General features: G+C 37.2%; 3 protein-coding genes across 5 annotated transcripts; all 3 read left to right on the top strand.

Annotated features, from left to right (window-relative positions):
* Positions 1 to 57: 57 nt before the first annotated feature.
* On the top strand, positions 58 to 1,814 carry LOC128261239 (RIP-like protein). 2 transcript variants are annotated; one of them, XM_052994825.1, is made up of 4 exons: positions 58 to 168; positions 697 to 851; positions 911 to 976; positions 1,042 to 1,813. In XM_052994825.1, exons 2-4 carry the CDS (start codon positions 729 to 731, stop codon positions 1,444 to 1,446), a joined length of 594 nt encoding a protein of 197 aa, XP_052850785.1. In that variant the 5' UTR covers positions 58 to 168; positions 697 to 728; the 3' UTR covers positions 1,447 to 1,813. The 2 variants fall into 2 exon arrangements, with proteins under 2 accessions (XP_052850785.1, XP_052850786.1); XM_052994826.1 differs by having other exon boundaries at positions 64 to 118; positions 1,042 to 1,814.
* A 204-nt stretch (positions 1,815 to 2,018) lies between these two features.
* LOC128261235 (ATP-binding cassette sub-family C member Sur) lies at positions 2,019 to 26,507 on the top strand. 2 transcript variants are annotated; one of them, XM_052994821.1, is made up of 23 exons: positions 2,019 to 2,862; positions 5,197 to 5,462; positions 5,536 to 5,711; positions 7,098 to 7,313; positions 7,373 to 7,955; positions 8,773 to 8,885; positions 9,327 to 9,464; positions 9,548 to 9,710; positions 9,779 to 10,655; positions 13,757 to 14,018; positions 16,433 to 16,570; positions 16,838 to 16,974; positions 17,045 to 17,246; positions 17,309 to 17,916; positions 18,466 to 18,587; positions 20,201 to 20,883; positions 21,090 to 21,247; positions 21,323 to 21,518; positions 22,380 to 23,166; positions 23,824 to 23,951; positions 24,524 to 24,818; positions 25,826 to 26,022; positions 26,098 to 26,507. In XM_052994821.1, the coding sequence occupies exons 1-23, from the start codon at positions 2,687 to 2,689 to the stop codon at positions 26,242 to 26,244; spliced, it is 6,768 nt and encodes a 2,255-aa protein (XP_052850781.1). In that variant the 5' UTR covers positions 2,019 to 2,686; the 3' UTR covers positions 26,245 to 26,507. The 2 variants fall into 2 exon arrangements, with proteins under 2 accessions (XP_052850781.1, XP_052850782.1); XM_052994822.1 differs by lacking the exons at positions 2,019 to 2,862; positions 5,197 to 5,462; positions 5,536 to 5,711; ... (5 more) ...; positions 9,779 to 10,655; positions 13,757 to 14,018 and adding an exon at positions 15,656 to 15,777 and having other exon boundaries at positions 26,098 to 26,505.
* LOC128261237 (probable fumarate hydratase, mitochondrial) lies at positions 14,100 to 15,852 on the top strand. Its single transcript, XM_052994823.1, has 2 exons — positions 14,100 to 14,382; positions 14,444 to 15,852. The coding sequence occupies exons 1-2, from the start codon at positions 14,197 to 14,199 to the stop codon at positions 15,713 to 15,715; spliced, it is 1,458 nt and encodes a 485-aa protein (XP_052850783.1). The 5' UTR covers positions 14,100 to 14,196; the 3' UTR covers positions 15,716 to 15,852.

The raw sequence follows: 26,507 nt of genomic DNA, 5'->3' as shown, positions 1-26,507 counted from the left end.
GTGACACGAGATCTATCGCCGGAGCGGTCACACCAGCTGCGATAACAGTTATCGAAGAAGTATCATCACTTGACTTTGGCGAATCAACAGGAGATTGCGCGGAATTTCGGAAATTCAGGTAGGTTTCTCAACTATTCTCGCTTGTTTATAACAATTTTAGAGCTTTGAGTGAGTTAACAAACATATTAAGTGTCCCGTTGTTGTTAAATAGCTTTAAAACAGTTTATCTTTTTGGAAGTCCTCAGATTCAGTTGCTGGTTCGCCGAATTAGATTGGTTTTTTGACCAAGATTGAAGTGGTTTAATAATATTTCTACTGATTAAGGCTTGCTGCCCGCATTTAATTGCTTTGCATTTGTTTATGTAGTTAATATATACCAACTTTGTTTTGATATTGCATTTACCGAGCGTAGTGTATAGCGTACCCCTAGAAATTTGATAAAATGTAAGAGCATTTTTGACCATTTAAGTATGTCTGGTTTATTGGTTTCAAATTAAAAGCTTTTTATGCACTTACAAACAAATTAGGTGTAATAGTTTCTCTACTTTTCGTTTGTTATTAAAAGAGCAGACAATTACCGTCTCTACAACCCGACATTCCATAAGTAATTTGCTGATATTGTGTTGATTCAGTGAATTTTGAGGTAGGTTAGTTACTAATGACACTCGTATAATAATATGTTCTTTTGTATTTCAGATTAACTTTATTCTTAAGCAGAAATCTACCAAATGAACTCCACACAAAGCCCTGTTTATCACACCTCCGTTGAACAAAAGCGGCATGCTCAAGATGTCGCCAAAAGACAGCGCATGGGAATGCAAATGCCTAAACTCCGCGAAATGCTGCGAGAGGTAAAAACTGTAGTAAACCATGCCTTATTATCATTTACACTAGATTATTACCATTACAGAAGTACCGCAAGCGCATTATAGAAACCAGAAATAGGTGCACGGACGCCAATCGCCAAATACAACTGGTAAGCTAATAAATTCTCAATGATTTATTCATAGACAGCCCTTAGTTAACTACCTCTCTATTCAGTCGGAACTAAGGGATATCCTTCGTCTGGAACTCAATGAAATGGAAGCAGATCTGGAGCTAGAGCAACTCATCCTGGACGAGCTACTCTCGGATGTGAACGAGTGGTATGCCCTGGGTGAAAAGAACCTGGAAACCTTGTTCGTAGAACCGGATGAGAAGCAGAAGAACGTTCTGTGCCCAGTTTGTCAGATAAAAACTCTGAGCCGCCTAAAAACTGCCTTTATTTGCGAGTGTGGCATCCAGTTTGAGCATGCTGCAAATGAGAAACAATTGCAGGAACTGCTGCAGCAGCAAATCACCAGCCATGAGCTCCAATGCACTCAGGCCCTGCGATTCTTCATCGAACCTTCTTCGGGACACCTTTATAATATGTGCGGCTGCTGCGACTACTTCTCCTCCGTTTAGGTAATCTTAAGTCTTTGTTTTCATCGCTGGCTGCGTCTAGCTTAGTATACGAATTTTTATTTAAATAATTGACTTTGATAGTTAACTAAGTTAAGACTCAATTCGATTTTTTTCGGTCTAATAACACTTTGAACTCAGGACCGTCTTCTACTGCTATCATTATAATTACCAGTGTTTTACACAGTTCTAATCTTATTTGAAATCATCAAGAACAAAATAGCGCTATATATTGGAAAATCTTAAGTCTACTCTTATAAAACTGATATACATAACTAAAGACTATTTCTAGGGAATTACATTTAATAATCTTTAAATTTAAAAGTTCATCCAATAAATTCAAGACTTCGAAAATGAAAACTAAAACTTAAAATCTAGTTAAGTAACAGAACAACAAAAAATATACTTGAAGCGAAGGTTACTATATTTGTTTAACAAAACGTTCTTAATTAGATTTAATCGTATTTGCACTAACTGAATAGTGAAATCGTCTAATTATACTTTTTAATTTCACATTTGATTGTTTTGCTTGACTTCGATTTGCACAGATAATTAAATACGGCTTCCATAGGCCGCTCATATCAGTACGTAGCATCCCACAAATTGGTCGATGTGGGAAGAGCTTTTCCCCATCGCGCACGTGCGCGATCCCCCAGATCAGTGGCATATCTTCTCAAGTTCGGGCGTCTGGGTCTTCGTGATTTTTCCGGCGTGCGAGAGTTTGCTTAGTGAGCCGCCACGCTCGGTCGAAGTCGGTTGGCCTTTTCTTCTCTCGAAGTTTTCTTTACCGCGGGAAACGTGCGCCGCACATATCGCTCGCTGCTATTTTGTTTATACAAAAATTACTTAAAAGAATAATAATTGAATGGCAACTGGGGACGGGCTCTCACTTTGAAGCGAAATTAATTTTGGATCCATCGCGCATAACACATATTGCGCCAGCGGCAATCGTAGTGCATATTCCCGATTGCGAAATAGTTTGTTTATATTGAGCGTTTCTGTATTTGCTGTTGTTCAACCTGTTGTACGCGAAAGTTTTGAAAGTGAATGCCTATAGAATCGGATTTAATTGTGAGCGATGCAAAGAAGCGTAAAAGAATATGCGCAACGGGAAGAAAATATTTCGAAATGAAATCACAAATCGAAAAGTGAAATCTTTGCTAAGTTAAAAAACCAGGCGCCAGTGCAAACGTTAGCAAACATCATATAATTCTGGCCACAAGTTTCTGTTTTATTGGCCATTATGAAGCAGTTGTTCAATATAATACACTGTGATCATTTGAATGGGCATGTACGCTCTATTTATGATAATTTAAATACAGATGTTTGTGGCATTGACCGTGTGAGGCGTGTTTTTGCGTGCTTGAGCATTTTTGTGCTACTTTTGGGATGGTTATTTGTTTGGAAACGATATAAAAAGTGAGTTTTATTGATAATCAATGTCGGTTCACTAATGTATAAGCTTTTGTAAAAACAGTTTATCTAATAATTTAATAAAATAAAAATGATTGACAGATTGTTTTAATAGATTATTAAAAAATTTAAAAGTAAATGGTAATTTTGGGGAAAATTTGTTTAATTTTTAAATTTTATTTTGGTTGTTTTTTATCCCACAGTTTTTAGTGTTTTACATCTGTAACCGTTGGTATTAAAAGTGCTTTTTGCTTTCTTTTATTTGTTTTGTATTGTTTACAATGAGTTAGCAAACTGTGCAAAGGCATGAACTAAAATTAGGTCAGGTATAATGTGTGTTTGATTACCTCCATTGGCGCTTTTCTATGGGATCATCATTAAATTCTTGATATCCAGTTCACTCCTTACACAATTTCGGCCAAAACAAGTATGTAAATAAATCCCACAAATGCACATATGTATGTACATATATAATAGACAAGCAAATGAGCACATTTGTTTAAATTTAGCACATGCGTTTGTAGATTATACGAATTCTGGAGAAAAGATGAGGGAGCTAGGTCTTTTACCTCAATGATTAAGAGGTTTAAAAAATCTTTAGAGAAATTTTATTGCATTAGATAACACAACATCTTCATAAAATAGATAATTTTTATAATTTTAGCACATCATCACTTACACATAAACATAGGTGGCAAATGGAAGTTTAAGCTAGTGGCTAGTGTGAAATATATTTATAACACCTTCAATTTTAGTTATTTTGACCAAAAAAATGTATGTAAGTGTAATGTGTGAGACACTGACTTAAAACAATCGGACATCATTTACCGAAACTATATAAAAATATGTTATCTTCCCTATACTTTTTAAAATCCACTTTAAAACCAATTATTGATATCTGGACCCCAAGTGCATACGCCATTGAAAATCATATGCATCCCGGAGCGAAGCTGAAAAATAATCAACATAGCATTCCGGGGATTCGAGAAATAACGCATCGCGTGCCAAAGTATTCTCAATGAGAAAATCTCAATTGCATATCCAACGCACTTTGCGTTGAGGGCGCGCGCTCATATAAATAAATAAATATACAAACCTAACACACGAAATCAATATCATTGGGCAGTGCAGTTAATTATAGAAACATGGACGCATTTATGACTGGATCCGTAGGGCATAAATTTCCATCTTTTATTGGGGGTGTCACATAAATCTTTGCCAACCAAAAACAACTGAAATTTAGACATACCGTTACTTTCTGATTACAAAAATATTTTTATGTTATTTATAAAAAAAAAAATCGTTTCTGGTTTATGACTTATGTTTTTCAATTGAAAAATAAAGTTTTTCTTTCTTATTTTTGTCAATTGTTTTGTATTATTTTCCGAGCAGAACCTAACAGGTATTTTTTATTTTAATAATCAAATTCAAAGAACAACGTATAGTTAACCCTGGTATTCTGTTATAGCCGAAAAGTTGTAATGCTCTTGCAGTCTAGAAATTAACCGGAAACTATACTAAACTATTAAACAAGGCAAAAACATATTAATAATATTTTACTCGATCGTTCAGTTATAGAGTGCATGCAGTTATGGGAACAGTCCACTAAAAGGCATGATTTTTTAAGGTGATCAGGGTCTACAATAAAAATACGATTTAAAAAGATTCAAGAATCCATTTGTTTAACTACGCGAATAAGCCGGCATATAGCTTTATGGTCATACTTATGGCCGATTTTGATCAAATCTTAAGATAAAGGTTCTAAATACTATTTCCTGAAAGCAGCAAATATTTTGATCTATTTCTGCTATGTATGTCTCGTCTAGTCATGCTTATCAATAATTCACATACAATGGGGAAAAGAGTTTAGGAATATTTTAGTGCAAGTTGTACTTAAATGTAAGAAGCACTTAAACTTTTTTTGCCCTTTGTATATACTTAAAAGGGTTGGAAAAATGGCCTTTCCTGCGTGACAAACTTCTTAGACATTTTCTTATACCCTCTGCAAGTATATAAGTAGTCATTTAATAACTGCTAAGTGTAGACTTTGAAATGAAAAATTTGAAGTGAAAAATTTATTAAAAAATGTTTAAAAAATAGTTACAACTTTTATGATCCCTGCTAATAACCATTAGTCATTTATTTTTGTCAGCAACAAATTAACTTCAGGGTATGTTTAATTATTTAAAAAGAAAATGCTTGTCCTTATAGATACCAATATTATATTTAAACAATAAGTTATAAACTTTTAAGGAACTGTAATGATGAGACTCCCAGTGCAGCACACATTATCATAGACCAATTTTCCCCATTCCCCACATTTCCGCCCTTTTAATGCAGATGCCATAAAACATTGCTAATGTTTCACAATGGACGTGCGGCGGTTTCCCTGCTCCTGCTGGCTGTGAATAGCCTGGAACTGGCCAGGACCCTTCTGCCCCCTCGCGATGTTCGCCAGCTGAACCATCTTTTTAGGCTGAGCCCCAGGGATCGAAACTATTTGCTTGTGGTTGGGTCCGGAGAAGTATGGAATGCGCTATTCTCCACTTTGCTGACTCTTTGGCTAATGCTGTACCATCGCATGGTGGAGCGCAAGAAGTCGACAGGTGAGTGTGCCTTGCCGATCTGCAACTTAGTCCTCGGGCACCTGTCCCACTCTCATTTTTTGCCCGATTTTAGTGTTTCTGTACGCCAGTACCGCCGTGGAGGTATTGACATTTGCCCTGCTCACCAACGAGCTGTCTGAGCTGGCGACCTGCGAGGATTTGCTGGAGCTCCAGACGTGCCTTGTGGGCATGTCTGCCTTGTGCATGATGGCCTTGGCACTGCTGGACGGGCTTACTATATATAAAGAGGTGAGCCCTTACCAACGTGCTCAAATTTAGTTGAGACCTTGAAGCCTGTTTATTAGATTGCCAAAAAAATGGAAATTATTTAAAGCAGTTAAACATAGCGATTTAAAGGGTAAACGAATTAAATGAGAATTTGTTTGGTTCGACGTAAAATATATTCCAAAACTACCATATTTTTATAATTTTAATGGAGTTTTTCAAATTTCCAAAAATTTGCTCTTAAAAAATAGCAATTTAAAAATTTAAAATATCAATATATAATTTAAGGGGAGGGATCTTTTAGATGTTTTTATTAAAACAACGTTTTCTTAAAAACACAGGCTAAATAAATGCATACTGGTAATTAGACATGATACTTTCAAAACCGATTTCAATTGTTCATTTTAATTAAAAATCAATGTAAACAAGAAAGGAAGCAAACTTCGGCAAGCTCATAAGTTGCAGCTATTGCAAAAATTTAAAATTTTTGAAAACATTAAAATTGTGGTTGACTTGCGTATATGTTTAAAAACATTGAAGTTATGATGATTTGCAGCTCAACTATTTGATAGTTCCTATGGCAGCTATACGATTTTAACAAAATTTAAACTGTCAAATTATTAGTTAGTCAAAAAAAATTTAAATTAAAAAAAATTTTGTTTTTAATATTTTTATTGTTTCCATGGGGTTTTATGTTATATTCGTCCGATTTTGTCAAAATTTAAACCGTAGTTCAGAAATATTTAACCATTACTACATGTCGAAGAACTAAAAAACGGGCAGACGGACATTTCTAGATCGACTCTCCTAGTGATGCTGATCAAGAATATATATACTTTATAGGAAACGTCTCCTTCACTGCGTTGCAAACTTCTGACTGAAATTATAATACCCTCTGCAAGGGTATAAAAAGAAGAATTTGGAATATCCCGAAAACGATGAAAATTCCTATACTAGTCAAGCATTATTAGTTAATAACTGAATTTAAACGGTATATTAACTTAGAAATGGCCACCGTCAGCGTTTATGGCAATAACAAAAGCGGATTTATTTCATTATTTTGCAAATAAATGCAAGTTGGCACAACAGAGGAAGCCAAACATCGCAATGCGATTTGCATGTTTAAATTTTAATTGGGGTTAAGTGCAGATTTTGAGCTTAATGCCTTCTACACTTGGCGGAAATGTGTTTTTTTTTTGTGCAGTAGTTTGTGGCTTGGCCACAGGATAAGTCCCAGGACAACAAGCAAAGTACGAAATGAAGAGTTGAATATTTAAATTTACCCACCATTTTGGGTCTGCGGATATAACTGTGAGCTTTATGCTTTAACAATTGTCGTTGGAGCTTCGCTATTTACTATTAATTAAATTCAGCAAAGTTTTTATTTCAAATGCTGTCTGTTTTAAACAGTGCTATCACGATGACTACGTGGACGACTATGGCAAAATAGGCTACAAGCACTCGCTGGCCACCTTCTATTCCAAGTCCTGTTTCTGGTGGCTAACACCTCTGCTGTGGTTGGGCTACAAAGAGCCGCTGGAACTGGAGGATTTGGGTGAAATGAAACTGGAGGATAGTGCCAGATCGCATTACGACCACTTTCTGTACATCTACACCGAGAAAAAGGTGGGTAAACTTTACCAGTACGCATATAGTACATATCTCGTGACAAGTTTTGTCTTTAGAAAAAATCAAATTCGTCCCCATCCCTGTGGTATTGCTATCTGAAGAACAGTTGGCGCATGTTTGCCCTGGGTGGCATTTTGAAACTGGCCGGTGATTTATTTGCCCTGATTGGTCCGCTGGCCATACAGCAAATAGTGGAATATATTGAGCAACTTTATGCCCAGGCTTCAAGGCCGGAAGTGCCGTCGGAGGAGGAGTCGTCCGGTCTGCTGTCGACCTCCAAAGTGAGCACCGAATTCGACGATGTCTTCGGCACCGACATCGGAACAGTGAGGGTGTACAGCAGCACCTGGTCGGATCTGTTGGCCAATGGCTGGTGCATCGCCTGGATCGTCCTGCTGGCCGCAATCACACAGGGAGCCTTGTCGCAGGCCTCCACGCACATCCTCAACATGACCGGCATCAGGATTAAAACGTCCCTACAGGGTCTAATTTATAGAAAAAGTTTGCTTCTAAATGCGGGCGGTGGGTGTGATGAAAGCCATTCTGCGGAAGAAATTCGGACAACTTCTCCTGCTCCGGATGGCAAACAAAAAAACAATGAGTCCAAGTCTACGCAAGAGCATGTGGACAATTTAAGCGGTAGGTAAATCGGGGAATTATAGAAAAAATAGATTTATATGGGGAATTTCAGGAAGAAATCAACCAAACCCCCAAAATTGAACGTTGGGGGACAATTTTTTTTGTTGATTCATTGTTAAAAAATACGTTGAAAATCCAAATGTTTTTATACTTAATTTAAATATTTTTCCTTTCAATTTCTTTCGTTGCGGTTTTTATTTATTTTAAATAAGAAAATATTAAAAATATCTGTACATTTAATTTAAATTTCAATCATATTTAATTTAAATAAAATGCATTTAAAATAGGAACCATTTTAAATCTAATATTTTCCACATAAATTAAAATTTGTAATATTAAATCTTGTAGTTTAATATGAATTTAATATTTAATATACAATTTCAAATTCAGTTGTTAGATATTTATTTGATTTATTCGACTTTTGTATCAGTGTACGATATTAGAAAAACACTTAAATTTTGTTACCATTTGATGTGCTTCCATTCTTTATTGTTCCACTAAATGTTAAAACTGATGAGACGCTAATTATTTATATATATTTTTTTAATTTTTGGAATTGTTATTGCTTTTATAAAATTACAAGTATTTGTTAATTTCTAAGACTTTACTGGATATATTTAGCTTATTTTTTACCATCAGTAGTAAATAATCGGAGCTAACCAAAACAAAAATTAAAAAAAAATTTTTTTTAATGTTGAAGCTGTCAGGATATCGCATCCGAAAATCTGGAATATCGCAAATTCATTTTGTCACCTTAAATTGTTTCCTATGTCACTTAGATAGTTGTCTCTTTAAATCTTATTTAATTACTTTACAGAATCAAATGCCAGCAATGACATTGGTAGTATTACCAACCACATGACGGAGGACACCCTCAACATTATGCAATTCTTCTTGATCATCCACTATGCCTGGGCCATTCCATTTAAGGTTCGTAGCGAGATTCGCCAGTTGGTAGGCTAATCGTTTTTACAATTTATGAGCAACTTGTGTGCCATTTGGACTCCGTTTGATGTCCGCTAACACGAACCTAATTTATAGCATTGGCTGCCTGAGAAATATTTGACTTGAAAAGCGAATATAAATGTTTTTAATATGTTTTATAATCGTCAGGCTATAAATTTGATTTTATTCAATGCTGTTTTATTGCTGAATCTTTTCGGTTTTATTTGTAAATATTTATATGTTCTCCTTAATAATATAATTTTTGAGACAAACGACTTTTTATTGGCTTAAATTCACTATAACATGCTTATAATAAATCTTTTTTTATAAGGAACACATTTCATTTATGTATAAATTGGTTCTTAAATGGGTTCTCAGATTTGTTAACGACTCAATTGTCAATGTTGGCTCTATTTTCTATTTCAGATATCTGTGGTTATATATTTATTATATGTAAATTTGGGAATTAGTGCAGTTATTGGATCCATTGTGTGTATAGTGATAATGACTCCCCTGCAGTTTGTAATTGGAAATGCAATGTCAAAAAATGCCGAGGTTATTGCGGTAAGTAATCAAATTACATTGAAAATATGTATGGTTAAGGAGGTCATAAACTTTTTTTTTTAAATTTTGTTGAATTTTCATAGAAATATACCGATGAGAGATTGAAAAAAATACACGACACACTGGTGGGCATCAAAGTCATTAAACTGAATGCCTGGGATGAGGTGTTCCTCAAAAAGATTCAAGAGGCCCGCAAGAATGAGATTAAGTATCTCAACAAGGATGCAGTTTTTTGGACACTTATGGGTAAGTTAAAAACATGAAATATTAAGGGGACTATAACTACAATTAAATGTTTGTTTCCTACAAAACAGCCGTACTTACACATGTAGCCACCGTTTTGATCACATTTGTGACCCTGGGTGTTTATGTGTGGCTCCATCGGGACGAGGAGTTCGACTTGAATGCCAGTCGCCTGTTTTCCTCGCTGGCACTTTTCCAGCAGCTCACAGTTCCGCTGCTGATCTTTCCCATCACCGTGCCCATTATCATAGCAGCCAGGGTATCCACGCGACGCCTGGAGCGATTCCTCAAGTCCAGCGAGATCCAGAAGCAGTTCGAGGGCATCCGAAACATGGCCAGAATCTTAAGCAAGAGCGATGCCTCGTTGGATATGTACGAAACGCAGGAGAAGTCGAATATGACAATGCGAACGGCACAAGCGGAAAATCGGTTAAATGAGAAGCGACTGGCGCAAAAGTCTCAGGCTCCGGAATTGCCCACCAACTCCACTCCGTTGTTGCAACATAATGAGGAATCCAATGCGATCCAGGAGGTCGGTCACAACAAGATAGTGCAACAGCGCCGCGAACTGCTCCGGAACACTCCATACGTGGCCATCCGGCCACCGAAAATGCGCGGCAGTGTGGCGGACAGACCCGTGGAGTTCTCGGTCATCCGGGCCCGGAACACGGATAGCTGGCGACGGGATTCGCTGCTGCTCAAAATGCCCGATGACATTGCCGTCTCCATCAACGACGGCCTCTTCACGTGGCAGCCACAATGCCAAAGCCAAAGCCAAAGCCAAAGCCAAAGCCAGATGCCACTGGTGCAGCTGCATGTTCCCGGCATCATTGTGCCCAAGGGCAAGCTGACCATCGTGGTGGGCAAAAACGGCAGTGGCAAGACGTCCCTTCTATCTGCCCTGCTCATGGAGATGCCGCTTCTGGCGGGCAACATGTTTTGGCACAAGTGAGTAACAGATATTATTATTATAATTTATTATTATTTATAGTTATTATGAATCCCATCACTACAAGTAATAACTCTTAATTTAATGTGACGGTCACGTTGTGTTAGGACATGTGATTACATTATTCATGTTTTAAATTTCAAATTGCTTTGAATATTTTTAACATTAACATTAATATATATAAATTAAATTCGAAAAAATAAATATGTGCATATGCTCATGGAAATGTCGCTTCTGGCGGGAAACTTGTTTTGGCACAAGTGAGTAACAGATATTATTATTATGATTAGTTATTTATTATGCATCCCAGCACCACAAGTAAATACTCTTAATTTAATGTGCTGGTCACTTTGTGTGAAGACATGCGATTACAAAAACCATGTTCTAAGTTATAATTTGCTTAGAATGTTATTAGTATTTAATCTTAATATATAAAAATTAAATTCGAAAAAATAAATATTTACATATGCGTTGGAAATCATTCAAAAATTGTCTGTCAGTTACTTCAAAAATTAAATCTAGGGTATTTAAAAAATATTTTTAAAATGGAATTCAATTCAAATTCTAAAATATTTTTACAATATCTGATATTTTTGTTTTTTTCGCCTATTTTTAATAAAACAAAAACCGTAATATTAAAATATCGATCAATATAATAAACCAAATTAAAAAGCAAAGCTATAATTTCCTTTCATTTGTTTTTCCGATTGTTTCTATGGAGGCTATATCCTGAAACATTAAACTAAAAGTAAACATCAAAAATCTAAAAAAAAATTTAGAAAATAGCAAAGTTTTAAATTTTTTTGTCATTTATTATTCCGATTGTTCCGAATAAAGCTATATGATATAGACTTCCGATCTGGCTCGATCCGTCTTAAATACTACCCGCAGTAGAAAGACAAACATTCGTTTATTTGTAAACCATATATTCATAACAAAAAATGGTTTTTAATAAATTATGTAAAAATAAGATAAAATTTTAGACATTTTGGCATAAGCTAAATAATCGACATTAAATATCATAAGAAGCTACCAAAAGATTATATTATTAGGGTGTAAAAATGTGATGTAATATTTATGTCTAAAATCCTATACCCTGCAGCAGCATTTGTTATTTTCCTTGGCATCTTCTTTTGGAAAAGTTTATTTTTCTATTTTAGTTTCAAAACATGTTCCCATTCTGAGCGCTTTTTGGTGTTGCCAAAACCTTTGAAAACCTTAGGCAATCTCCCTGTGGCCAAGATTAAGCACGTTTCCTTGTCTGTCAACACAGCACACCCGGAACACGGTGCTCATGTAAATTTGCTTAGCTATTTATGTGCTTATTTTCAGTTCTGTCAACAGCAGTAGCAGTAGCAGCAGCTTCGCCCCATAGTGGATAAGTTTGTTTGCCCATTTATCAAATTTAATTGCATAATTTTCACCTATTTTCATGTGCAGATTACCATGGCCACAGAGTTTAAAATAGCTCATTTTAAAAATAGAACTACGTGGATTAGTAATGATTTTAATTGCAGCTAGTTTTTTTTTAGCTAGTTTGCAGTTTAAATCTCTAAAATTGTTGTTGTTTATTATTCTCACACTTGTATTGTAAATCAAAGTATTGCATACTAAATTTAAATATTTTTCGCTTTGCTTTCATCTATTGCGGTTATTAAATTTTTTATATATGGAAATAATAAAATTAGACTAATTTTGGAATAGATTTTGTATTATATAAATTAAATTTAAACCAGTTTAATACATAAATATAATGCCAAACAAAATATACCTTATTTAAATCATATATTTTGTAAATTTATTAAGATATTTTAATATTAAATCTTGCAACATAATGATTTTATATGTAATTTAATTATGAAATTTTCTAACAGATTACCTTTATCATTCCCCTATTATGGAATATATCTCTGTCAAGTTTAGAGAGTTTGTTGAGTCTTATTGAATTTTTTTTTGGCTGATTGCCCGGTAAACCCCTTTTTCCGGAAGTGGAAATCAAAGGATGCCTCGGCCAGCAGCAGGTGGAATGGAATAGCTTAAACTTGCATTGTTGCAGCAATCGAATTCGCCGCAGTCATTCAACATATTTTAACAGTCGTTTCAATGCACGCCACGTGATTCGGTAATTTATCACAAAACGCCTGTGTACGTTGTTAATTTTATTGCACATAAAATAAAAATGGCATCGCCGTCTGCCAGGAGGCGGAGTTACTGGGGGGGGGGAAATGGTGGGCATATATACAAATGCATTTAACTGCTGGAAATCGCGGAGCGGAAACGAGGATGCCTGTGCACTTGCACTTGCCTCAAGCAGCCCCGAAACCAATTCGATCCTGTGGCCCTTACTTCTATTGCTTCCCACAGGACGACTGCCTGCTCCTTGCCATTCCATTCCTTCCCCACATCCTTTCCTTGGCAACCGGCAAATGTGCAATAATTTCAATTACTGTAATAAATGTCTATGTTAGTTTGAGTCCCTTTTTTTTCTGTGGTATCTTCAAGGCTTCGTGCTCCTTTCTTTTTTGCCTTGCAAATTTATGTTTCTACCATACGTACTGGCTGCAATGCATTAAATAAGAATCTTTTTATACCATGCTCTCCCAATGAAGCCTTTTAAATATTTTCTTTGGATGGTAACTGATTTTATGAACACGAGTAATGCACTTACCAAGTATAATATTTATGCAACGTTTTTAAACGCTTTAAATGACGGGAGGTGCATTTGTAATATAAATTTGTTTTGTATCTCACTGCCAACATAATACTATACTTTAAACAATTTTTTTATAAAACCCTTTATTATTAAATTAAAAAAACTATACAATTTCACTATTTCTTACAAGACTCTACAAAAAGTAAATATATGAGAAAAAAAGTATTAGTATTAAGAAGTAATAAAGTTACAATAAAAAAATTTAGTTGATAAAACAAAATAAAAAATGAACAAAAAAAACTCGTGGCTCCAGAAATCTATACCGAATTCGGTTGCAATTAAAGCTAAGTTTAGTTTGAAATGTATAAAATGTTAATTTTAATTTCAACCGAATTAATTGAATTAAAATATATTTCAATTTAATTGTTACGTATTTCTCTTCCACAGAACCTGCACAATTTCGTACGTTTCGCAGCAGCCTTGGCTCTTGAATGACACCATTCGGGAGAATATACTTTTTGGGGAATCCTTTCGACCGAAACGATATGATTTCGTGCTGGAAGCCTGTGCCCTCAAACCAGATATTGAAATAATGCCCAGAGGCGATTTAACTGTGATAGGAGAGCGAGGAATAAACATTTCCGGTGGACAGAGACAGCGGGTGGCTATAGCTCGAGCTATATACTCATCGGCTAATGTTGTCATTATGGTAAGTCTTTATGTACTAATATTAACTAGTAGCTTAAATATTTAAGATAAATCTATTCATCCAAGGGACTAACCAAATCGAGTGACATTTGAACAACACGTAGAGTTTATTTGGCTTTTTCATTCTGTCCCCTTTAAGCCCTATAACCTGTTTATAATATATTTTGAAATTTTCCAAAATGTCCTTCGATCAAAAGGAGATCTTCAGCTTGATGTACAAGCTGGCCCGGCTCATAGTGCCGGATACGCGGGTTGAATACGATTCGATGGGTGCAATGCACATTCCCCTCGACCGAATGTACGGTCCGCAGACCCTGCGATCCCTGATCAAGTTTCCCATTGGCGGAGTCGAGGAACGCATGCCTGTATATCAGACTGTAACTATAAAATACAAAATATAGATGCTTATAGTGCCTCAACTCACAGCGACCCCTCATAAAAGCCATGGGTATTGTGAAGAAAGCGGCTGCGGAGACGAATAAAATCAATTGTCTCGAGGAGAAATTGTGCGATGCCATTTCCAAGGCCTGCGATGATGTGATATCCGGAAAACTCTACGAGGAAGAGCATTTTCCGTTGGTTATCTGGCAAGATGGCTGTGGCGAGCACACTAACATGAACGTAAACGAGGTGATTTGCAACCGGGCCATCGAGATCCTGGGCGGTCAGGTGGGCACCAAGGAGCCAGTGGACCCAGATGAGCATGTCAACTTGTCGCAGTGCTCCCATGACACCTTCAACACAGCGGCCAGAATCGCCGTGGCCATGCAGTTGCAGGAGAAGATGTATCCCAGCCTAAGGACGTTTATCGATCTGCTGGCCAAGAAGTCGAGCGACTGGAGGGATGTGGTTAAAATCGGAAGAACCCACCTGATGGACGCAGTGCCTCTGTCGCTGGGTCAGGAATTCAGTGGCTATCAGCAGCAGCTGGTGAACGGTAGGACTCGTTTGGACTCGGCCCTCTGCAGGCTGTACCAGCTGCCCATGGGAGGATCCATGGTGGGAACCAAAGTGAACACCACACAGAGGTTTTCCGAGCAGTGCATCAAGCGGATCGCCGATCTTACGTTCCTACCCTTTGTGGAGTCCCCTAATTTCTTTGAATCCATGTCCGCCTGCGATGCATTGGTCGAGTTGCATGGCGAACTCAACACCATAGCGGCGAGTGTGATGAAGATAGTCAATGATGTGCGCTTCCTGGCATCGGGTCCGCGAAATGGTTTTGGTGAACTAAGTCTCCCGGAGATCGAACCAGGGTGTGCGATCATGCCCGGCGTAGTGAAACCATCGCAGTGCGAGGCTCTGACCATGATCTGCGCCCAGGTGATGGGCAACCAAGTGGCCGTTTCGATGGGCGCTTCCAGTGGACACTTTCAACTCAACACCTTCGTGCCGATGATCGCCTCGAATGTCCTGCGCTCGATCACCCTGCTGGGCGATGGCATGAAGTCCTTCTGCTCCCACTGCCTGGAGGGCCTCGAACCGAACAAGAGCAGGATCGAGACCATCATGAAGCACTCCCTGATGCTGGTCACGGCCCTCAGTCCCCACATCGGATACGAGCGATCGGCTGCGATCGCCATGGCTGCGCACCAGAATGGCACCACCTTGGAGCAGGAGGCCCTCAATGCGGGCATCGAAAGGGAGGACTACAAGGAGTGGGTGCAGCCCAGCAAGATGTTGGGACCGGCTAATTGAACGGGACACACGAAATGATCTTATTCACTATATGTCGGTTAAATTATTTGGGCATTTTTAAGGTATTAAACCAATCTTTAAATCCTTTATGTAGAAAGTAAAACACGTGGTTATTAATAAAACTTTAATACCCGATATTTGTAGAGTAAAATATTATATTGTATTTAAGTATATATGTTCTCGATCAGGATCATAAGACGATCTTTCGTCTGTTTGTGCGTATAAACGTGGAAAACTTTGAAACTTTAAAAGCAAAAGATTTGGGATTTATCTAAGACACTCAGACAACTAAATTATTTTGATTTTAGGAAAAAAAATTGCCTTAAAATTGGGAATAATTTGCTTAAACTTGAGCCTTCCCTACAAAACTTAGAAAACTTAGCCTAAAACGAAGTTTAAGGCAATAAATTCCTTGGGAGTCGTTTTAGATAATGTCTTCCTATATTTTGTAGGAAAGTTCTGAGAGTAGACGACAGTCATTAAGCTTTCTATGTTTATTCACACATTTAATTTTTCCAAATCGAAGCATTATTTTTGAAGTTATTAGCGTTAATGTCAATCAAAGCCAACTATTTTCAGGGGCATTTTTTATTTAAATTGGTTATCTGACGGTAACCCATTAGGGTATCTAGAAGGCTTGGCTTTCGATTATACCGTTTCTTATTGTTTCAGTATTCTAACTAAATAAATATAAACAATATATTTGTTTCTTTTTAGGACGATCCCTTGGCTTCGCTTGATAACGAGGTGGGCGAGCACATATTTCAGCACTGCATACGACAGATGTTACAAAAGTCAAATCGAACTTTTATTCTTGTGACACAACAATTACAACGCATAAAGGAAGCCGAATATGTAGGTCTTTAAGTTGACAATACTTACACTATCTACTTTTTATTTCTTGCCACAATCAAATTCAATTAAATTCAGATTTTTTAAATCCTTTATTGTTTGTTTTTATTATTGTCTTTAAGGCATATTTAAATGCAATGTATATATTTGTATGTAATCATCGCTAATTCAACTTTATGGTTACATTTTAAAGTGGTTTCTAAAAATATTTAAATTAAAAAAAAATTTAATCTAATTTTTCGTATATATTATGTTTTATTTTATTTTCAGTTGATTGCAATCAAAGATGGTCGCGTCGAAGCTTGTGGTAGTTACGCGGATATTGAGCTAATGCATCCGCGTATTACTTCCAAATGGAATTCGATTATTGCCATGGCGCAGGCCAAGAAAGATAATGTTTCACAAAAGTAAGTTTTTACTTGTAATACACTAATATCTACATAATAAATTAATTTCACAATATATTTAATTATTTAGTCCAGGCGAACGAACGGCTGGGGAGCGTTGGAAACTGCTGCGAAATGTGAGCAAGTTGGGACTGCAGCGTTCGATCTCGGTGACAATGGACTCGAATGCCGGATGCAATGCAGATGCGACTGATGGCAGTGGTTGTATTTCAGTGGCTAATATGCAACCAAATGTGGTCGAAGAGGATGAGGAGGATGACCGAGTGTCGGCGGTAAGCGATGAAAAAATAAAGTAAATAATATAATTTAAGTAATTATTAACCATCTGCCCTAGTCATATCCCATTGGCCATGGATCTTGTGGATCGTTCAATCTGCAGCGAAAGCGATCCAGCATCTATGGCTCCAGGCATTTGATGTACGATGTTCCCCTGCCGATCGACGAGTGTCAGGGCGATGATGTGATCATGCGACCCCGTCGCCGGCATACCCTAAGTCGTCGTGGCAGTCGAACGACCAACTCCTGGCACCGATTGAGTGGTCTGAGCACTCTGACGGCCACTTCCGCCTCGAGTTCCACCAGCGGCGATCTCCTGAGCCGCAGTGCCCTGGCCACCAGTTGCAGCAGCTATGGGGAAAGCAGTGTGGATGGCAGCGACTTGGTCGCAACACCGCCAGAACCTCGAGTGCAATCATGGCAGCCGCCCCAGAATGCAGCCCATCAACCTCTGTCCCGGAATGCTTCATCACCGCCCGCCATGGAGGTGGCCAATCCCGACAATAAGGAGTCGGAGCCGCCAATGAAGGCCAATGCAAGCGCAGAGGGTCCTTTGGATGAGCAGGTGCGAGGCAGTTTCCAGCAGTTCCTGCGACGAATGTCCATGCGGCGTTCCAATAAGCCCAAGTCCCATCATCATCCTTTGAGCGCCACCAACTCCATTTTGTAAGTATTGAATTATATGAACTATAATGTTGTATCTTGGATATGACTTAATATTATTAAGGCTAGCTAGAAAATATAAGAAATTTGTATCTCGTGTCACATTTTTAGAAATGCAGACAATAACTATAAAACTATAATATTTTATACTCAAACAAAAAGTTAGGAAATTGTATAAAATTCAAAATTACAAGTTTGTTATTCTAACTCAATGATATCATAAGAAATTACTTTTTTATTTTTAATTGATTTTTTGTAATACATCTTAAACCCTTCTTTTTTATAATTATTTAATAAAAATTATCGTGAATTCTTCACAAGATTTTCCCAATTATCTTCTACATCGTTAAATATTTTTGATTAGAATCATAAGCTTGGTTGATTTAGCCATTTCCATTTGAATATCCGGAACTAAAAAAGCTTATATGATTATTTAAGAAATTGTAACTTTTTAATTTTAAGTCTTAAATTCTTTAAACGTCTTTTAATTTCATCAGTTTTTTCTATGTACGTAATCAAAATGTTTTTTATTGTATTTTATATTATTTTTAGGAGCATTTCTGAGGAGTCTCCTCCCGTTCTTCATTTTCCTGCTCCACTTTTGGCGACGGATGCTTCGCCCCACTGTAATTTTATTCAAGGGGAATTGCCATCAGAGGAAAAGCCCAAAAAATGTAAGTCAAAGATATTAATAATAAGTTAAACCCATAAACTAACATCTACAATATTGACAAGAAAATTAGTTTTCTTAGTTTTTAAGTGTGTTAAAATTTAATGAAAGCTTACGATCCCTGGCGCCATGGAACTGCTTTAATGAACTGCAATCTTTGGTAATTAATATTGATTAGCATAAATTTATTCAGTTGGGCGTGAAAACTGAAAGCGAAATATTGGCATTATATTCGAGAACGGAAATTCCTCATTCCTCGCTTCTAGGCCAATACACTCGGGGTCCTTCTCCTTTTAGTTTAGCTTAAAACGTGTAGCTTAAAACTTAAATCAACTTTGATTTTAAAAGTTTTGAGCTCCCAAGCGGTAAGTCAAAGCGACAGTGTTCCAGGGCGCGAAAAGTTTGCAAGGCACAAACTTTGGCCTAACTTGATGCATTGATCTATCAATATTTGGCTGATAAGTCAGCTGGTTGGCAGTGAAAACTTTCGATTTAATCAGTGCTGCAAGTGTCACCCCCTTCGATGCCAGGGCATCTCATTCGCTAGGCAAATCCGCAGACGGGAAGTAAACTTTTCTTTCAATTATCTTGTCTGTGAAACTTGTGAAATGAAATTTTGCGCAAAATTGTAAAACATGTTGATCTTTTCCGCCTGTCTACCTCTTCCAAAACAAAGTCAAAGCTTTTGGTAATCAGTTTACTTTTCGAATCTAAAGTATGATTTTAAATGGTTTTGTGTTATAAGTAATTTAAGCAAAGGCTTTCCTTATATTCTTAGATCCGTTTTCAAGTCATTATGTAAAAAATTCTTATTTTAGTTTACATGGTGGCAACAACATTTATTTAATTACTCCGGTAAAAAAAAGTTATAGTAAAATAAAGTACTAACATTTAAATTTAATAATAAATCATAATTTTAAATACAACGCGTATTGAATTGCATGATTTAATATTAAATACTTTATTTTGTTAATGTTGAACATATTATATTCAAAATAGTTCTTATTTGATTTAAATATATTTTTATGTAATATAAATATTGTTTAAATTTAAATTGAAGATTTAATTTTGAAACTAATTTCGAAAAATATGAAATTGAAAATTTAAAAAAAATCCATTAATTGAAAACCGCAATGTATGAAAATCTAAGGGAAAATATTTAAATTGATTACAAAACATTTAGATTTACCACGTTTTTTACCAATGTACATTTTTTCGTTGATAAAGAGGTATTTCAATTAAGTGCGGCAAGCAATTAAACTTAATCTTACGACTTTCTAAAATTCTTTACATAAACTTTTGATGGTTCTATATTCATAATTATAATGAGTCAAATTAAACAGAAAATAGTTTTGGGTTGATGAAATGGTTTACTATGTTTAACTTTGGTTTTCTCAGCTTAGTTTGAAAATCTTTCTAATCAGAGGATCGGGTATGAGGTTAATTGATTATCATTTTCCCCGAGGTGGTCAATGCATCTTCCCACAGACTTCAATTGACTAACCAATTTAAGCGGACTTTTTTTATCGCTTATGTAGTTTAATAAGCCTCCCTATAAACAGGCTTTATTTTACCCAGAAAAGTATAGAGTTTGTTTCCTTTCGCCCACAAAAACAGGCGTAAATATTGACTCGAAGGAAGTCACAATAAATTGCGCTGACAATTGCGAATCAGCAACCGACAAAGAATCGGGGCCAAACGTGACCTCCTCAGTCGCCCAGGAGCAGCGCTGCGAAGGACACGTGCTGGTGGCTCCGGCAGGTGAATCCGGCCAGGTGGCTGGTGCATCGATGGCGGTGGCGGTGGCGAAGGTGGCCAGGACTGCCATTGATACCGAACGCAAATATGGCAAAATATCGGACGACATATATCTAATGTACCTGCGGGCCGCCGGACTGCCCATAATCACAGTCTTTTTTATCACAGCACTAATTTGGCAGTGTTTGCGTATCTACACGGACGTTTGGCTGCAGCAATGGAGCGATGTCCATGTGAAGGGACTGGGAGGGGATCTGAATCGGGACCAGATCCTCCATCAGGACGAAAGGCCACTGGATGGCACGGAGGAGGGCCACGAAGTCACGTACTATTTTCGCATGTATGCCGCAATTTCGTGTGTTTGCATTATAATGGCCCTGGTTTCAACACCGGCCGGACAATACGCCGGCTGTAATGCCCGTCGTAATTTGCACGATAAGCTGCTGCAAACGATTTTGCATAAAACGTTGCATTTTTTCCAAGTGACGCCGCTCGGACGTATTGTGAATCGTTTCAGCAACGATATGGCCGTCATTGATAAGGTGAGATTTGTTATAGGAGTATCTGTTATATCGACATTTTGTCCTGGCACAAAAATCGAGGGCAGGCCAGATATAGATGCCTGCCCTCTTTGATTGATATTGCACTGCGATAAGCACGCGTTTGCTGCACAATTTCATCTGGTGCATGTCAAAAATGGTAAAATGCCTCAAAATAACCCATAACTTTGTGCCCTATACGTTCTCAGAAAATTGCCGCCACTGGCCAACGGCTGCTGCAATTCACTTTGCTCTGCCTGTCGGCAATTTTGATAAATGTAACCATCACTCCCTGGATATTGGTTCTCACCCTGCCGATCTGCGGAGCCTACTATATCATACAAAAGTTCTACAGGTGTTCAGCAAGGTAAGTTAGTTGTTTTAGTTTTTAGTTTTCTCTTGTCCGATCTAAATGAAAATATTTTCTAATTCAATTTTACAGAGAATTGCAGCGGATTGAAAACGCTACCAATTCCCCTGTAATATCGCATCTATCCGAAACTATTCAAGGAGTGACCACGATTCGCGCTTTCAATCAGCAGACGCGATTCACAGAGATTTTGTTTAAACGTCTGGAGGCCAACACCATTGCCTATGCGTTGCTAAACACCAGCCATCGATGGCTTGGAGTATCACTGGTAAATATATACAACAAACCTGGAAATGTTTTTCATTTACAAGAATTTGTAGTTTTTCGAAAATGTTTGAATTTTGATTACATAGGCCTGAACTATTTCAGGATCAACACATGGTTTTGGCTTTTTAATTTTTTTAACAATTATGAATAGTTATTAATATCGGTTTTCGTTAACCACGAATTTTGCCAATACTTCATAATTATGGTTTTAAACATAAACATATGTTAAAAATAGTATTTCTAAATGCATTATTCATTCGATATTATACAAATTAAAAAATGTTCTTGATTTTGAAAATGTTTAAGGGGGGTTTTACCTTGTGCATCCGAAAAAGCGTGCTTTCTTTACCATTTTTTTTTGGAAAAATGATTTGAAATAAAGATTTGAAATTTGTTTTAAATTATAACAATTTTAACAAATGCCAATTTGAAATAAAATAAAAACACAAGGTGTCTCCCTTAATATATAAAAAGTATTAAACATTCTCTTTTATTTTGAGTTATAAGGATGCAATTTTAATATTTTTTTTCGATCTTTACATACTTATTTCCGTTACATAATTTTATAGCTATATTTTAGTTTTAATGTTCAGAGATACTACAGATATAAGCTTTTAATTTATAACCAAAATTAATCCTTTACATAGTTATATACTGCATTAACTTTGGTTTAATTTAGTTTTTGGTTTTGTATGATAGCCCAATAACCGACGGCTAAGTGAATTAGTCGGCAGCAGACCACTTTTAGAGCAAGTAACTATCTTTACCGTAGACAAACCCCCCACTTCATCCCATTCCATCCCATTCCCCATCTTAATCACGACGCACATCCGCTTGCTTTAATGTGTTTCTCTTCCTGCAGGACTATTTGGGTGGATGCATTGTTTTTGTGGCCACTGTGACGGCACTGGCAACGGCGAGCGTCAGTTGCAGGAGCCACTACGACAGCTACCACCACCATCAGCACCACCACCACCACCACCACCAGCACCATGAGGCATCCGAAACTTATGCTGTCAATAAAAGCCCGCCGGAGCCCGCCTCCGAGCTGAGACCCTCGCCCTCGCTGGTGGGTCTGGCCATAAACTACACGTTGTTGGTGCCGATTTACCTTAATTGGGTTGTAAAACTTTTGGCTGATATGGAGATGTATGCGGGCTCCGTGGAACGCATCGCCCACTATGCCCAGGAACAGGAACAGGAACAGGATCCGCATTCGCATCCGAACTTGGACTTGGATGCGGCGGCGGCCGATGAAGATGTGAGCGGCGAAGTCGATAGGTCGACCCAGTCGAATGCCGGTGACAAAGTTTACCCAAGCGCAACGACAGCTGCCGGTGATGTTGATGAAGATGGAGGTGGAGATGGAGATGGAGATGGAGCAGGAGCTTCACCTGAATCAGGGAAAGGACATGAAGCTGGAGCAGGAGCTGGAGCTGATAAATTAAATGCAGGCAATGCAACCGGCGACGGCAATCACTTAAGCTTCCACTTCCTCACGGCGACAGCTGGCGACAAGGTGGAGCAGGCGACGACAAAGACGCCGGTGATTAAAGATAAGCAACTGCCACCGCAGGACGAGTTGGCCGAGAAGGTCGAGCAGGTCGAGAAGGTCCTGCCAAATGAGTCGGCCAGGAAGCTGGAGCGCTGTAAGTGTGGCACAGTTTGTGGCTCTTTTGGCCACCAACTCGGGTGCGTTTATACACGCATCAAAATATTTTGAGTAAACTTTAGTCAGTGTTTGCTAGAGTTATAGCAATTGATTAAAGTACGCATTTAGTTAATTAAGACACAATAATCCATAATGGGAATTAAACAAAAGTGAAGCTCTGGTCTTGACCTTCCCAAATTTTCTGAATTACATTTCAAAGCATTAATATTTTGAAAAGTAAAAGGCAATCTCTACATAAAATCGGTTCTTATTTGCAAAATAAAAAGAAATAGATGACTCACTGAATCCTTAAATTTTATTTGACAGCAACAAAAAATCACTTAAATAACCACTCACTTAAGCAATCACTGAAATTTAAAAATTTAAGATTTTCTTAGTCAAAATTAAAAAAAAATGTTTGACAACTTAAGATTTTTAAACAAGTTATACATGTAGGGAGTTCCACTTATTAATGTTAATATTTTTAAAATAAGCTCAATGCTGAGAAAAAAACAATCTGCTTTAAGATTTTTTACCATTATTGTTCAACCATTAGTTCAACATAACTTGTTAAGTTTGTCTGCGCATCAAACAGACTATTTTGTATGTTTTTTTTTTAGGAATTTAAAACTACTTTACCTTTTTATACTTTCAGATCAAAGCGTACCCATTTCTTGGCCGCAAAGAGGAGATATCAATTTCGATAATGTCAGTCTGCGATACGAAGGCCAGAATCAAAATGTCATCAGCAATCTAACATTGAAAATTCCTGCCGGTCAACGGGTGAGTAGTAAAAATACATATTTGATTTCCATTGATTTTTTTATTTCAGTATAAGTAGGAAAATTCAGTAGTCAATTTTTGTTGTTTTTACAAACTAAGCAAAATTGCTGGCGTTTTACATATTCAAGCAATATAGGAAGTTTAATGATTGAAGTTTAATATTAAATCATCAATGCATCACAAAAATAAATGACCGAAGGGTGGTCAATTTGTATTGACTATAAATTGGCAAAATGATGAGATAATAAATCAAAAAAACTGGGACAAAGCTGTACTGCAGCGTGAATTGTGTGCTCCATAAAAGCTGCCACATCGTTTAATGGGTATTAATTGTTCTGGGCTGACGAGTAAACAGAAATTTTGATTGATGATAGGTGTCTTTTCATATGCAAGTACTTGTTTTATAAAAAATTAGCCCACCTGGCGCGTAGGTAGCATACAAAACTAAAACTAAAACTAAAACTAAAACTAAAACAAGTTCATATTGTTTAATTTAAAAAATCCCATTGCTTGTACAACATTGAAAACTCGTTAGAATGTAACTATTCAATCCCTTCGTAATCGGTTTATAGATTGGCATCTGTGGTCGCACTGGCAGTGGCAAATCATCCTTGGGCCTGTCCCTTTTCGGGGTCCTGCAAACCACCAGGGGCCACATCTACATTGACGATGTGGACATCCAACGAATCCGCCCAGACGACCTGCGAACCAGATTGTCGATTATTCCCCAGGATGTGCACTTGTTCAATGCAACCATACGTGAAAATCTTGATCCACACGGTTACTTCCCGGACCTGCAACTGTGGAATTGCCTCGAGTTGGCGCAGCTGAAGGAGTTTGTCAACGGGCACCTTCCCCTCGGTTTGGGTGAGTGCGATTTTAACTTCCATATTTTGCCGCTTAAAATAAACAACCACTCAAGTGGCTTTTGACGTGCTTGGGATCAGCATTTGCCTTATGAAAAAGTCATGAAAGCGGACTGAATTCTTGCTACATTTTTTCTGGCAGCTTTCGGTGGTTCTGGAGTCTCACTTGCTTCATCAGCTTCGACGGCAAATGCCGAATGCTGTGCAAGCTAATGCATATTAGGTGCTTATTCATTAATTCTTTCAATACTTAAAATTAAATTAACTTAAACTGCGAACATTTAAATTTTTGTGTAACAAGTATTCAGATCTATGTATTCATTTTATTTCCTTCTTTAAAAAAAAAAAAACCGAAAAACAGGAGTTATAACCACAGATTTTAAAACCAAAATAAGATTTATCAACTTGCTGAGAGCCAATAATGAATAAAAGTCGTATGGTATTGATTAAAATTAACTTATTGTACTTATGCATTCTAAAACTTATTAAATCAAAAATCAAAGGGAGTGGAATTTTAATAGTTTGATACTTGTTTATCTCTGACTTGCATTTAGTTTTAACTTCCTTTTTTGAGACCTTCCAAATTGCGTAGCCGACTAATTGAACAGCTAATTTTAATAAAGAACGCCCTATTTTTCAGTTACAAATTGCTTTTAAAAAGTATCTTACGTCTCATGCATTTAAATTACAATTATTACAAATAAAAGCTGTTTATTAATTTGTTGAACTTTATTTTTTCTTGAAACTTGATAAGCCACACATAAAATAACGTTGTCTTTTTAAGACAATTTAACATATTTGGATATTAACACATACATGTTCTTCATTTAACTAAAGAAATTCAACAAATATTCCTATATTTTATTTAATTGTCTTTTCGTATGTTAAATATTAATTAATCAAAATTAAATATATTTTTTTTTAATAAATTTAAACATTTTCTCTGTACAATTAGCTAACTTCAGAACTAGTGCTTTAAACTTAATTATACCTGGTTTTGTCCTGCAGACACGGTGATATGTGACGGTGGGGTCAACCTGAGTGCTGGCCACCGGCAGCTGTTGTGCCTGGCACGCGCCATCCTGCGGGGCTCCGTGTGCCTGGTCCTGGACGAGGCAACAAGTGTCCTGGACAGCAGCACCGAGAGTGCACTCCTCAAGGCGGCGGACCTGGCCTTCCAGGGGCGCACCATCATTACCATCGCCGTGAGTCCGCAGTTAATCCCGGCCACTCGAGTGCAGCTGTGATATGGCAATTATTTATTTACTCTCCTCACACAGCACCGTCTGACAACTATTCTGGATTATGACCGCTTAATCGTGCTGGACCAAGGGCGAATCATTGAAGATGGCAATCCCAGGGAGCTCCAACAGCTGCCGGGCTCCGTTTTTCGTGGCTTACTGGAGAGAGGGGCTAGCAAATGGTAGAGTTTCCTGCGTATATTTTTTTTTTTTACGATAACTGTGTCATATAGTGATTCTTAAGTGAATGTGTTCCGAAAAAAAGCTTTTACTTTTATGTCCTAACATATGCATTCGGTTCATTCGAAAACCACGATAAACATTTCAGCTGACTATTGTAACATATTTATTAGCGCTTAATGTATTTCAAAAAGCTTTTATATTTACATCCTGTATTCCCAAGTATTTTTTTACTAGTCATGTTTAGTAAAACTCTAAGCCGAAGTTTT

The sequence above is a fragment of the Drosophila gunungcola genome, unplaced genomic scaffold (assembly GCF_025200985.1).
Source record: "Drosophila gunungcola strain Sukarami unplaced genomic scaffold, Dgunungcola_SK_2 000001F, whole genome shotgun sequence".
NCBI lineage: Eukaryota > Metazoa > Arthropoda > Insecta > Diptera > Drosophilidae > Drosophila > Drosophila gunungcola.
This window is presented reverse-complemented; position numbering and strand designations above follow the sequence as displayed.

Bases quoted from the DNA above. Each gene is read 5' to 3' on its own strand.
- LOC128261239 (XM_052994826.1), top strand. From the start codon at position 729: ATGAACTCCACACAAAGCCCTGTTTATCACACCTCCGTTGAACAAAAG. The intron at 852-910 runs GTAAAAACTGTA...TTACCATTACAG, and splicing joins TCCGCGAAATGCTGCGAGAG to AAGTACCGCAAGCGCATTAT. The intron at 977-1,041 runs GTAAGCTAATAA...CTCTCTATTCAG, and splicing joins CCAATCGCCAAATACAACTG to TCGGAACTAAGGGATATCCT.
- LOC128261235 (XM_052994821.1), top strand. From the start codon at position 2,687: ATGAAGCAGTTGTTCAATATAATACACTGTGATCATTTGAATGGGCAT. The intron at 17,247-17,308 runs GTAAGCGATGAA...CATCTGCCCTAG, and splicing joins AGGATGACCGAGTGTCGGCG to TCATATCCCATTGGCCATGG. The intron at 17,917-18,465 runs GTAAGTATTGAA...TATTATTTTTAG, and splicing joins AGCGCCACCAACTCCATTTT to GAGCATTTCTGAGGAGTCTC.
- LOC128261237 (XM_052994823.1), top strand. From the start codon at position 14,197: ATGTCCTTCGATCAAAAGGAGATCTTCAGCTTGATGTACAAGCTGGCC. The intron at 14,383-14,443 runs GTATATCAGACT...CTCAACTCACAG, and splicing joins GAGTCGAGGAACGCATGCCT to CGACCCCTCATAAAAGCCAT.